This window comes from Carica papaya, chromosome 7 (assembly GCF_054855325.1).
Source record: "Carica papaya isolate Zhongbai chromosome 7, ASM5485532v1, whole genome shotgun sequence".
Taxonomy (NCBI): domain Eukaryota; kingdom Viridiplantae; phylum Streptophyta; class Magnoliopsida; order Brassicales; family Caricaceae; genus Carica; species Carica papaya.
In genome coordinates, this window is record NC_142315.1 from 21,840,142 (window position 1) to 21,852,964 (window position 12,823).

Consider the following 12,823-nt stretch of genomic DNA (forward strand, 5'->3'; position numbering starts at 1 on the left):
TTAAATGAATAAATCAAATTGGCTATCATAAGATGAGTGAAATGAAACATAAAACACACTCACTTTCAAAAATATTTAGGATAAAAGTATAAGATGAAGCGTAAAATGTACTCACAATAAAAAAAAAAAAGCACGAATAATAATCTACTTCTCTAGCCAAATGACTATGAGTAGAGCTAATAGCTACTTAAAACTGTGACCAACTGAGTAATCGGCTGCATTAATCACAAATGTTTGTCATTGTTGGTGACATTTCAGACAAGCAAATATGCTCAAGCTTTTCTATTTTTGGCATGAACCAATTGCATGAATCCTTATATCTTGACAGCTTTAGTGGCTATTCTACTAGGTATTGGCTATTCCCCCCAAATGAAATTTTTGTATGCTAAATTTGCAAAACTCTCTCATATCGTATTTGGATGTTGTAAAAATTGTTATTCATTGGTATGATTCCATAAAACTCAAGCCTACAAATTACTAGTTGATGGTTATTCTTATAAATTGAGGGTTAAGGTGTATACGGGTGGTGATGAAATGATTAGAAGTTAGTGAGTTAAAGGTGAAGAGATAGGAATTTATGGAGTGTACTATGTAGTGCTTGAGGGCAATCATAAGATAAGTGTGGAGGAAGTTTGATAGTGCTTAAAAATGACATTATTATCACCCACTTTTGGATTGTTAAACTTGATGGTACATTATCTAATCTTAATTATTTTCTATGTTTTGTTGCAGTACACGATATAAGGACGAAACGAGAAAAAATAATATGGAAAGAGGAAGAGTTCATGAAAAAAGTCATCAGCCTAGAAACAAGCTTTGTGTAAGGCTTGGATCTTGTCCTAGACAATTTAGCCTTGGGCAAGGCTAAGAGTCGCGCACAACAGTAGATTTAAATTAAAATGTGTATTTTTCAAATGTAAAAAAAAAATCATTCAAGCCAAGATCTAGGGCCAAAACTCAAGGAAAAAAATATTCTGTAAGGCTTAAGATAAGCTAAAAATTCAGAAAAATGATCTTAATCAACAAAAGGGGAAAACTCTAGCTCATTTATTATAAAGAGGGCTGCTGTCAAGCAGATCCATCATCTCACTTTTTTCCGATGCCACACACAGTAGCTTATGTAATTTTTTCTTCTTCTTTCTTCTTTTTTTTACTCACCAAGAACCCATTTGTGTGAAAAAGCCCATCATGAGTGATTGATTGATTTTTTTTCCTGGTTGATAGATCTAGCAACTTTAGTAATGTATTTGTGAGATCCAATCGAATTAATTTAAGTTTTATTTCAAAGTTGATATTTATTTATTTCTTACACCTATATATATTTGTTGTTTTGAATCCGTTTAAACATGACTCATCATACATGAAGAGAAACTGCAAGCAGCTAGCCAAACTCCTCAAATCCGTAATTGTTTGAGTGGTTCTGGGACCAACTATTCAGTGCACCACTGAGGAAGTAAGTAATCTAGTTGACCGGTTCACGTAAATGAACCTGGCAACTTGAATCAGATCCTTCTAACTCTCAAGGTCGTTGACAATTTAAATCCTGTGGATGTTACTAGGATTGCTTGACAGCAAAATCAACTAACGGACATTTTTTGGTTGGTTTAAGAATAAGGAATGGTTGGTTATCAGAATATTTCTGACAACTATAACTGATTTACTATATTTTAGATAAAACGAATCATTGCATACGTGATCAACTATGTTACTGGAGCTAGCTATTTTGTCAACTAGAAATCATTTTTATAATTATTTTAGTCTATTTGCAGTAAAGAGTTCGTCTAATACTATTATGTTTATTGTTTATTTTATTGTTTATTATTTATTTTAGTCTACAAAATTCCCACTTGTTTGTTTTTTATTCGTTGGTTAAGGAAGAAAATTAATTTTCAATTCCCTATGGATTCGATCATTCTTACCACTACTACAATATTATTTTATTAGTTATTTAAGAATTTATTTTTGTTAGATTCAACAGCCATCAAATATTATTGATAAAACTTTTCCCTAATCTAAATGAGGTGTATTCCATTACTTAGTAAGAAGAAAAACTAGGGAAATCTCTAAGTTTATCATCCCTAATACCTTCTCATCATACTTAGTAAGAAGAAAAACTAGGGAAATCTCTAAGTTTATCATCCCTAATACCTTCACCTGATGAGAAGGAAGTGTGATAAGCCTAATGAACACAAAAAATATGAAAAATGTGGGAATGAAATCTTATGAGATTAAATAGCCGTTACTGGAGACTTGGTCTCCCTTTTTTTTTGCTAATTTCCAGTGTAGTTGCTAAATTATAATAAACAATATTATCCCTTCATATATTTATATATTCTGCACAATTAATGAAAAAAAAAAATTAACTTTCATTAACAAATATAAAGGTTCCTTCTGCACCCCAAAACAAAAGACTTTAACTAAAATTTTCAATTGTTTTGATTGAGACTTATCAATTAATATTAAAGTAGGTTTCTCATGGTATCTAACAAAGAGATGATTTAAAATCTAAAGATCAATGTTGACATTTTGCAGGATAACATGAGTTAGATGGAAATGGGAATGGCCGACAAACTCCACCAGATCTTAGAGACCGTTAAGCAGCTGACGAAGACTTTAGTGCTGAATTGAAAAGGCTTCAATAATAATATCACGAGTTGACATAGAGATGACGGTGTCGAGGAGACAAATGAGGGTAAACAACAATTATGCTCTAAAGTGGCAAAGCTTGAGTTTCTTACTTATTATAGAGACTTAATTGAATGGTTTACTAGAGTCAAAATATTCTTAAAGCATCAGAACATTGTTGAAGCCCACAAGGTTTCATTGGCTTCTTTCCACCTTAAAAGGGAGGCGAACTAGTGGTGATAGTGGTTGAGGCACGCATGTAGGGAATAATATAAGGAGATTACTTGGGCTATGTTTAAAGAGGAGCTTTGGGTCCGGTTTGGGCTCAGTGAGAGTGAAGACTTTGATTAAGCCTTGTCCAGAGTAAAACATATCGGTCCATTACGTGAATACCCGAAAAAGTTTGAGTGATTGGGTAATCAAGTTTGGTTGGACCTAGAAGGCCTCAATAGGGACTTTTATCGGTGGGCTTAGGCCCGAAATAGTAGATAAGATCAGGATGTTCCGATCTAATTCCTTGAAAAAAGTGATTAGCTTGACCTGCATGAGAGAAGATCAATTGAACCGGTAACATCAGTTTAATCGATTCAGGCGAATCATGACCATTCAATTGTACCAAGCACTCGCAACTCCATCATAATAAACTATAACTTCTCTACTTGCTGCCACTAGGTAAAATCTCTTGGGATGAGGTGCAGAGGTGGCAAACACAAGGTTTGTGCTTCAACAGTGATGAGCAATTCACCCCTGCCCATTGCTGTCGCAAGGCCCAATTGCTACTACTAGAAGGCGACGAAAAAGAAGCTAACATGGGAGAACATCAATGATTTATATGAATGATTTAACAACATGAACCTTAAGGAGAAAGTTCCAAAAAAAAAAAATGATAAGCCGAATGAACGTGGAAGATATAGAAAACATGGGAATGAAATATGATGGGATCAAATAGCCATTAGTGGAGACTTGGTCTCCCTTTTTCTTTGCTAATTTCTAGTGTAGTTGCTAAATTATAGGAAGCATTATTCTCCCTTCATGTATATATATATATTCTGCACAATTAATGAAAAAAAGAGTTGACTTTCATCAACAAAAATACAAAGGTTCCTTCAACACCCCAAAGTGCTGGAAACTTTAGTACAAAGATGAATACGACACTTGCCATCCTTACCCAATGAGAAAATTTACTAGAATTCAAAAACCTCCCTCCTATTTAAGAGACTTTGTGTATGAATACTTTGGTAATCCCATCACACGTCCCAATTATCTTATGAAGTTAATCCAGTGGCAGGCAAGGCCATTCCTATGGCCTCAATTATTTTATATGTTACAATCAATAACAAATACAAAGGGTATATATTTACTATCAATTCACATAGTAAACCCATTTCATATTAGAAGGCTTACCATACTAAAGACTAAGTGAAATCAATAAGAGATAAAATTAATATGTTAAAACAAAATAAAACATGTATACTTATTGATCTGTCGTATGGAAAAAGGGCTATATAGTGCACATGGGTATATAAAGTCAAGTTCAATGTGGATAGTATAGTGGAAAGATATAAGACAATACTTGTGACAAAGGGATTTACCAAAAATAAAAGGTTGGATAATCATGAAACATTATTACTAGTTGCAAAAATAGTTTCAGTGAGACAATTTCTTTCCTTCATAATTATTAAAGATTAGTATCTCTGTCAACTTGATGTTGATAATGCTTTCTTGTATGGGGATTTAGATGAAGGGATTATATGGAATTATTACCCAGCTATCCTAAGGAGGAAAATCAAAAGTTCTTAAACGACTTAAAAGAATTTATAATCTTAAACAAGCTTCATGGTAATAGTATATGAAGCTCTCAACCTTTTTCATTCAAGAACGATTTATACAATCGAGGGTAGATTATAGTTTGTTTGTTCGAACAACTGGAAAGGATTTCACTACCCCACTAGTTGACGTTGATGATATAATGATTACAAAGAATAATATGAGCATAATAGATAGCTTGAAATGTGAGGTGAATAGGAAATTTAAGATTAAGGGTTTGAGAGACCTCAAATACTTTTTGATATCGAGGTTGCACAATCCAATAAAAGGATTCATACATGTCAATATAAATATACTTTAAATTTGTTAAAAGACACAAGGATCTTGGGTGTCAGAACCTCCATATTATCTATGGATCAAAACCTCAAGCTATCAAAGGACAATGATGAGCTTATTCTAGACACAACCATGTATAGGAAACTCATTGGAAGGCTCACATACATAACTCTTGCAAGGTCAAAAATATCTTATTTAGTACAACTTTTAAAATAATCCATAGAGTATCTAAGAGATTTGCATCTCGATACCGCCTACAAAGTTAAAATATATGAGGCATACACCTAAGTGGGATATTTTATCTAACATCTTCTAAGTTACACCTCGATGCTTATAGTGATAGTAATTAGAGAGCTTGCCAAGATAGCCGAATATCTATTACAAGATATTGTGATTTTCTCAAATCTCCTTAGTCTTTTGGAAGTTAAGAAAACAACACATTATATTTCACTACTTTGTTGAAGCCAAAAATAGAGCAATGACTGGTTACAGTTGTGAGTTAACCTGAGTAAGATACCTTTTGAATGATTTATGAGTTGAACACGCACAAGTTGCTATCATGTATTATGACAACAAAGCTACGATGCATATTACATTTAATCTTGTATTCCATAAAAGAACACATCACATAAAATTGAACTATAATTTGATATGAGAAAAGATTCATGATATAAGTATTTTGATGAAGCATACAAGCAATAGGTAAACAAGTGGCAGATATTCTTAATCAAACCACTTCCAAGTAAAGTGCTTAATCCTCACATGGGCAAAATGAAAGTAGAAAACATTTACTCTCTATCTTGGGTTGGGGGGAGGGGGGTTGCCAAAGTATTACTTGAACTTATAGGTTAAACAGGTAGTAATGCCCCGAAGGAGGGTTCTCGTCTATTATGTATGTATTTCAGTCTATGGATTAATAAGAAAAATTGGTTGTGCTTAAAGAGTATGTACGCCTTTTTTTTTTAACCTAGTTGTATAATTATTCTTTTGTATTGTAAGAAGCATTGAGAAACCAATAATCCAAAACAACCCTAGAGCCTTCCAAGCTTGTCCTCTCTCTTATGTTTTTCCATTTCTAGTTTTTCAATTTTTTCTTCTATATTCTTCAATATTTCATTTATTTTATCAGTTTTACTGCAAAATCTTACAATTATGTAGATATATATATATATATTTCTAGTGATTAATAAAAATTCAAAGAAAATTGAAGTGAAATATTCAGATAAATATTTATATTTTCAGGCGCAAACTATTCATTGTTTGAAATTCCTCATCTGCATAAAAGAAAAATTAGAGACTGAACAATGATTATATATAGGATATGTATATTGTTTATAAGGAACTGTATAAGCTGCATGGATATTTTATACAAACTTGGTTGTTACATTTCGTACATACATACACATAAAGAATCTTATTTCTATTAGAAACAAAATCTAGACCTAATAAACATTTATGTAGACGCTTAAAGATGTCACATCTCTATACTATATGTATGGACTATTATTAGTCTTGCTTTAAATAAATGTGCAAAAAAGTTACGAGCATGAAAAAATATAAAAAAAATTAATGGGTTTAAATTAAAATTAAAAAAATAAAAATAAGAGAGTGAAAGTTTATTGTTTAATTTATTAAATTATATACAGTTTTGTTTTTCTTTGGGATACATATCCCAAACTTTTAATTGTCTTATTAATTATAATATAATATGTTACATGGATTCCTTTTTCTCTTTAGTCAAATTTGTCGGAGATTGCTTAAGTATTAATAATACCCATCGAGTTTAGCTGTTCCCTTATAGCGTGATTCACGGCAATAAATATAAAATAATATATATATATATTTATTTATTTATCATTCAATTATTGTGTGATTAATTAACATATAAAATAATTCAAAAAAAAAAGAAAAGAAAAAGATAAGAGTGTATATTAATCATCAATATTTTCTAAAAAATTCATTTATAAATTTATATTTTGAATAAATTCATGAATATTATGAAATTTATTTATAAATTTACACTTATTTTAATTATAAATAAATAAAAAATTTCTGGAATACGGTGGGGATTAATCTTTAAAAGATCTTCTATTATAATTTAAAACAAAATTAATTGATGAAATTTACCAATGATGTTTATAAATAGTTTTTTTTAAAGGATGAACATTGAGAAGTAATTTTATTATATTTATTAGTTGAACGAATGTCGTATTGAAGATAAACTAGTAGTTTTTATGAAGTTCATTTAAAAATTTCAAATTTAGCTATTTTGGATAAGATATTTCATTTATTAAATTCATTCAGATATTTATTCTAAATTGAACAATTCTAAGTGTAATCGAGATAATTTCAATAACATCTTTTATTATTTTGTAAAAAATTTAAATTTTATTAGTTTAAGTTTGATTCAACTTTAAAGAATATAATAAAACAAAAATAAGATCAAAACTTAAATAATAATATTATTATAATTTTTAGAATATTTAATATAACGTTTAGGTTAATTATTTTTTAGATAATCTTTTAACAAGTAAAAATAAAAATATATAATTGAAAGAATTAAAGATATATCATAACTGACTTGATAGATAAAAAAAATATTAAAAATATATTACGTTAATGACATAATCATTATAGTAGATATTGTAAGCATAATAGACAATTTAAAATAAGATAGGAATAGAAAATTTAAGATTAAGGATTTGTAAGACTTCAAATACTTTCTTACTATTTGAGTGTCAGAACTTTCATATTACTTACTCGTATATTAGAATTTCAAGTTGTTAAAGGATAATAATGAGTTAATTTCAAATTCAACCATGTATAAAAGACTCATCGAAAGACATCATGTATCTACTAACTTATACAAAGTCATATACAATTTTATTCATTACAATTTTTAAGTCAATTCGTAAAGTATTCAACTAACATTTAAATATTTTTTACACAGTATTGAGATATATATATAGTTAGAGTTTATTTTATACAAACTCTTTTCAATTACAAGTCAATATTTATAGTGATAATAATTGGAAAACAATATAGGAAAAAAAAAAAGAAAAAAAGTATTTTAAAAGTGATTATAAAATAGTAATTATATTTTTATTTTTTTTTTAAAAAATGACAATATAGAGATATGAATATATGTGACTCTCAACCTATCATTTCTAGAAGAAACTTAAAATCTAAAATTTCCTGTTGGATTAAATAATAGACTGAGATGAAGAAGCGAAGGCAACATATAAGAGAGAGAACCAATCCAACAACCACACCCGCTCCCACTACCATCTAAAGTAAATCAAAAGAAACCCTTAACTTTCCATTTATGTATTAACTAAGTGGGACAGTCGAAAAGGTCTTGAGGAGCGTCTCAAAACAAAAACTAAACTTAATCATTTCTAATTAAAATTAAACAAACCCTTTAATGGCTCCTCAAACATTTCATTTCCCTGTATAAACAAAACTCATCATCAACCCTCCCCCCCACCCCGCTCATCAATACAAACAAAAATATATTCTTTCATTTCCCACCTTCTCCCTACCAAACTACACAGATAATCAGAGATGTCATTGATTACAAAATCAATCTCCACTACCAAAAGCTTATTTCACAAAACAATCCAAACTTTCAAGTCTTTCTTCCCTTCTGCCGATCACCATCATTACATCAGGCTACCAAAGATCACTACTCCCTCATTCAACGCCTTTTGTTGCGGCACCCACATGGATGATGATCCGGTGAAGATCAAAAGTAATGGACAGGGACAAAGATTGCCGGAGAAGAAGCCGAGTGGCAGCCCGGAAAAGAAGAAGGAGTACTACCCAGAAGAGAAAAGAGAGGAGCAAGCGGGTTCAAGGTCTGTCAACGGTGATGATGATCGAGGAAGGAGGTGTTTGGTGTTGCAGAAGTTGAGGGAGTTAAAGATGATCTGGAGGAGTGATGTGGATTATGTGTTGGATATAGAAGAAGTCCTCCATTACTATTCTCGCCTTACCTGTCCGGCTTATCTAGACATCATTGACAAGTTTTTCATGGAAATATACCCAGAATTCTTTCGTCTTCAACAGCCTCTGACGCCAACGACTATCAACTGCTCAAAGCCAACATCACTTGTCAGGTCATACGCTTGATTGGTATTTGTTGTTGATGAAGGAGATCATTTAGGCCATGACGATCACACGGAGGAGATTGGAGAGTTCAATTGATGACATAGTTTGATGTAATTAATTTCCAAATTTCTTGGTTAATAGCTTGGATTTGTTCATTTAACTGTTAACAAATTGATGCATTCAACTAATATGAATGAGACTTTGGTTTGATGTAGTTTTGTATATTTATTAATAAGGTAGACTGATTATAAAAACATATTTCGATTCAAAATCACGATATCTACCTAATAGAGGGTGAAGAATAATTTAAGTCTTACTTTTATTATAGTCAACGATTTAATTATTGGAATGTTGGATTATTCAGATCTAACTATAAAAATTAAATTCATCCATAGCAAAAAAAAACCAGAGGATCTTATTTTGTTTATGTTCTCATCTTTCATTTTCATCCACCAACACACAATCCCGTAGATGACAACTATTGAATCTGCAAACCAACTCTGTTGAGAATTTGATGTGTTCCCAAGCAATTTGGCTGAGCTTTTTAGCAATTAACAGTTTTCTAAGTCATTATATATTTGTGGATTAAGACGAATGTAATATAAACCAAGCGAATAAATCCAAGTAAAATGGGTACTACAGCAATCAACATTGCGTACACGTACCATACAGACATAAATTTGGTTCCATATGAAATTTAGTTTACTTAATTAAAGTCATGGGGGAGCCAGGCCCATGTACAAATGGTATAGCCCAATATGACTTTGATAAAGACCCAATTTATGAAGATATTCTAATTAAGCCCATTAAAAAGGCCTACGCTCTAGTTGTAGTTAACTGATGGGGACATTACATCTACCAGGTAGAAAGAGAATCGATGTAGTAATATGTTTAAGGAGCCAATAAAACGAAAGAAATAGCAGGTATATATATATATATATATATATATATATATATAAGATGCATACGCTCACATATCAATTGAAAAATGAAAAAACATAATAGCCACCAATGTGTAAATCTTTCACATGGGCTGCTCAAAAATTTGCAACTAATCTAAAATTTTATCGAACTTATATTTAATTTAATTTAATTTAAAGAGAGTGATTTTTTTTTTTAAATTGAAACATATTGCTTGTAATTCTATGAAAAAATAAAACAACATATATGTCCTAAAATGTTATTAAAATTTATAATTTTTATTGTAATTTTAAATGAAATTCTCTAAAAATCAATTTTTTATTTTATACAATTTAAGTGATTTCGTAATTGAATTAAGACTTTATTTGGATTAACAAGTCTAGAATTTATATAAAATTAATAAATTCATACTTATTTTAAGAACTATAAATTGTATTACTACATGATAAAACTTGATTATGATCTGAAGTTTATTATTGTAATTTTATATGAAATTTCATATGAGCTTAATTATTATCATTTCGGGTAGGTTTTTCCTCATTTTCTTTTCTAATTGAAGTAAGTTTGAATTTATAAATAAATTCTACATAATATTGGAATTACAAATAAATCCTAAAAGAATTAGATTTATTTCAAACATATATCTCCAAATTAAAATCCAATAAAATATATTTGGGTAGCAGTGAAATTAAAGGCAGGTTAAAAACTTCTATTTGAGGATCAAATATTTAAGAAAATAAAAATTAAAAATAGAGAATTTGGATGATGAGTCTCTTGGTTTGTCCACTCAAAATGGTGGATCCCATGGCAGATTCCATTATTATTCAGAAATCTAATCATGCATGCATATAAAGATGGTAACCCAAACAAGATGGAATCCAATATGAAAGGAAGACTATTGTTATATATATATATATATATATATATATGATATATATAGTTGAAATGAAATGAAGAGGGTGTTTGCTTCTTTCAAAAAAATGGGAAGATTCTTTGGAAGATTCCAAGAAGAATAGAAATATTATGCATGAAATTGCACTCCCTACAAAGTGATCATCACCAATTTGCATGGATGGGAGAGAGTCTCTCCTTTAATTACAAAATCATTTCATGGGTATGCATTTATCATTTTATTCCTTTCCTACTTTTACATTTTCTTCAATACTATATAACTTAGAAATCAAGAGAGAACAGTTTCTTACCATTTAAAATTATTACAAGATGTTTACAAATGTAGTAAATTGTAAAGATGCTCATGAATGGATATAACTAGGGATTATATATAACATAAAGTTTAATTATAAAGATAATTGGTCCATTAATTTTATGATTTCATATAATAGCAAAGCTAAAAATTATGGAAGAATTATTTGAGAGATAATGAAAGATTTATTGAAATTAAATAAGATAATATTCTTCTATCACTATCTTCTCATAATTAAAAGATACAATTGTGACATTAACGTATAAGAAATTTCTTTCAGTTTTAAAAATGAGAAGAAGAATTCTTTTGTGTTTCGGTAGAGTTTTATATAGTCAACAATATCTTTTAAGTATATGACATTTTTTTATATTTTTCTTTGCAAATAAAACAACTTCTGAAAATTGGATCCACACCTTAAATTGTATGGATGTGAGAAAACAAACTTCAACCATAAAATAAATAATTAATTAAGTTATTTTCTTAAAATTTAAATTTAAAGTACCAATAATTTTGAAACTTTTGTAGCATACTCTAAAAATGTAACAATGGTTTTTCACATAAAAATAGGGGAGATACAAGGAAGGTATATCTGAATATATACATATATATATATATATATATATCTAGAAAGACAGGTAGCTGTCTTTCTCAAAATATAATTAGCATTGGTACTGGGGCGGCGATGGTGGATATAGAGAGGAGATTGAATATATATGTATGTTGGATGGTGAAACCCTAGCCACCCGCATAAATACTCTTGAAAGCTCTTTTATGTGTATCACTTTAAAAAAAAAAAAAAAAAATCAACATGTTCGATCTTTATACGCTTTCTTAACATATCTACATCTATACATATATGAATATTTATTTATTTTAAATGATTGCAATCTGGTATTCCGTCCCTTAAAAGTTCAAGGAGCTTAATTAAGGAACATATACACACACACACACACACACACACAGATATATATATATATAGCCATCAAAATCACTTAATCATGCGCGGGCAATAGGTTTTAGTCAATTCCATCAACTTAAAGCACATCTATCTATCCCACACCAAGATCACATGACAGCCTTCACATGCATATCCATTCACACTATCGTACTGACTTTAGAGAGTGAGATAATAATTAACAGAACCTGTAAATTAAGGATACTTGGTATCTGTAAGATAATTGTTTCATTAAAAAGTTAACTCTTAATTTATTTTTTGAAAAAAGAATAATTTCTTAGTAAGTTTGATCTTTATTCTAATTGTCTAAAATAGATTTCTTCCCAGTCTTAAACTAAGAATATAATATTTGAACATGTATAAATATACTATCATGTTATATTTATCTAAAAAAAAACCCTAATTATAAAGCAAACTACGAAAAGGAGAGGAAATGCAAAACTATAAATCTCCCTCCTGCAGTGCCCACAACATGTAGAATAGTGAAGGATCGATATGGTCTAATGATTGAAGAGAGCAAGTTGCAATATTATATATAGCTACCTAGTGGTGCATGGTGGTCCTCTATATTTACACGTACGTATATATATGATTTTAAAGAGGTCAGAAACCCCATTTCAAATCTAAACATATTAAAGCCTACAAGACGTGTCCATATCAAAATTGCTTGCTCAACTAGATCACTCATCCCTGCTTCAAAACCTGTATTGTACAAAATTGTAAAGCAGTAAAGGGTCTTATTCTATCGTTCAGAAAAGTTTAGGTACGAACTATAAATATGTGTAAAGGCAGTAATAACAACTAGTGTTTATAAAAATTAAATGTAATTAAGTGCTTTTTTTTTTAAAGTAAATGTTATAAATTACATATACAAATTTAGAATATAAACAATTAAATTAAATAAA

At 29.7% G+C, this 12,823-nt stretch overlaps 1 protein-coding gene across 1 annotated transcript; it reads left to right on the forward strand.

Moving 5' to 3' along the window:
• The first annotated feature begins 8,187 nt into the window (after window positions 1–8,187).
• Window positions 8,188–9,048, forward strand: LOC110818629 (uncharacterized). Its single transcript, XM_022047564.2, has one exon. It carries the CDS (start codon window positions 8,293–8,295, stop codon window positions 8,857–8,859), a length of 567 nt encoding a protein of 188 aa, XP_021903256.1. The 5' UTR covers window positions 8,188–8,292; the 3' UTR covers window positions 8,860–9,048.
• Window positions 9,049–12,823: the final 3,775 nt, after the last annotated feature.

Bases quoted from the DNA above. Each gene is read 5' to 3' on its own strand.
- LOC110818629 (XM_022047564.2), top strand. From the start codon at position 8,293: ATGTCATTGATTACAAAATCAATCTCCACTACCAAAAGCTTATTTCAC.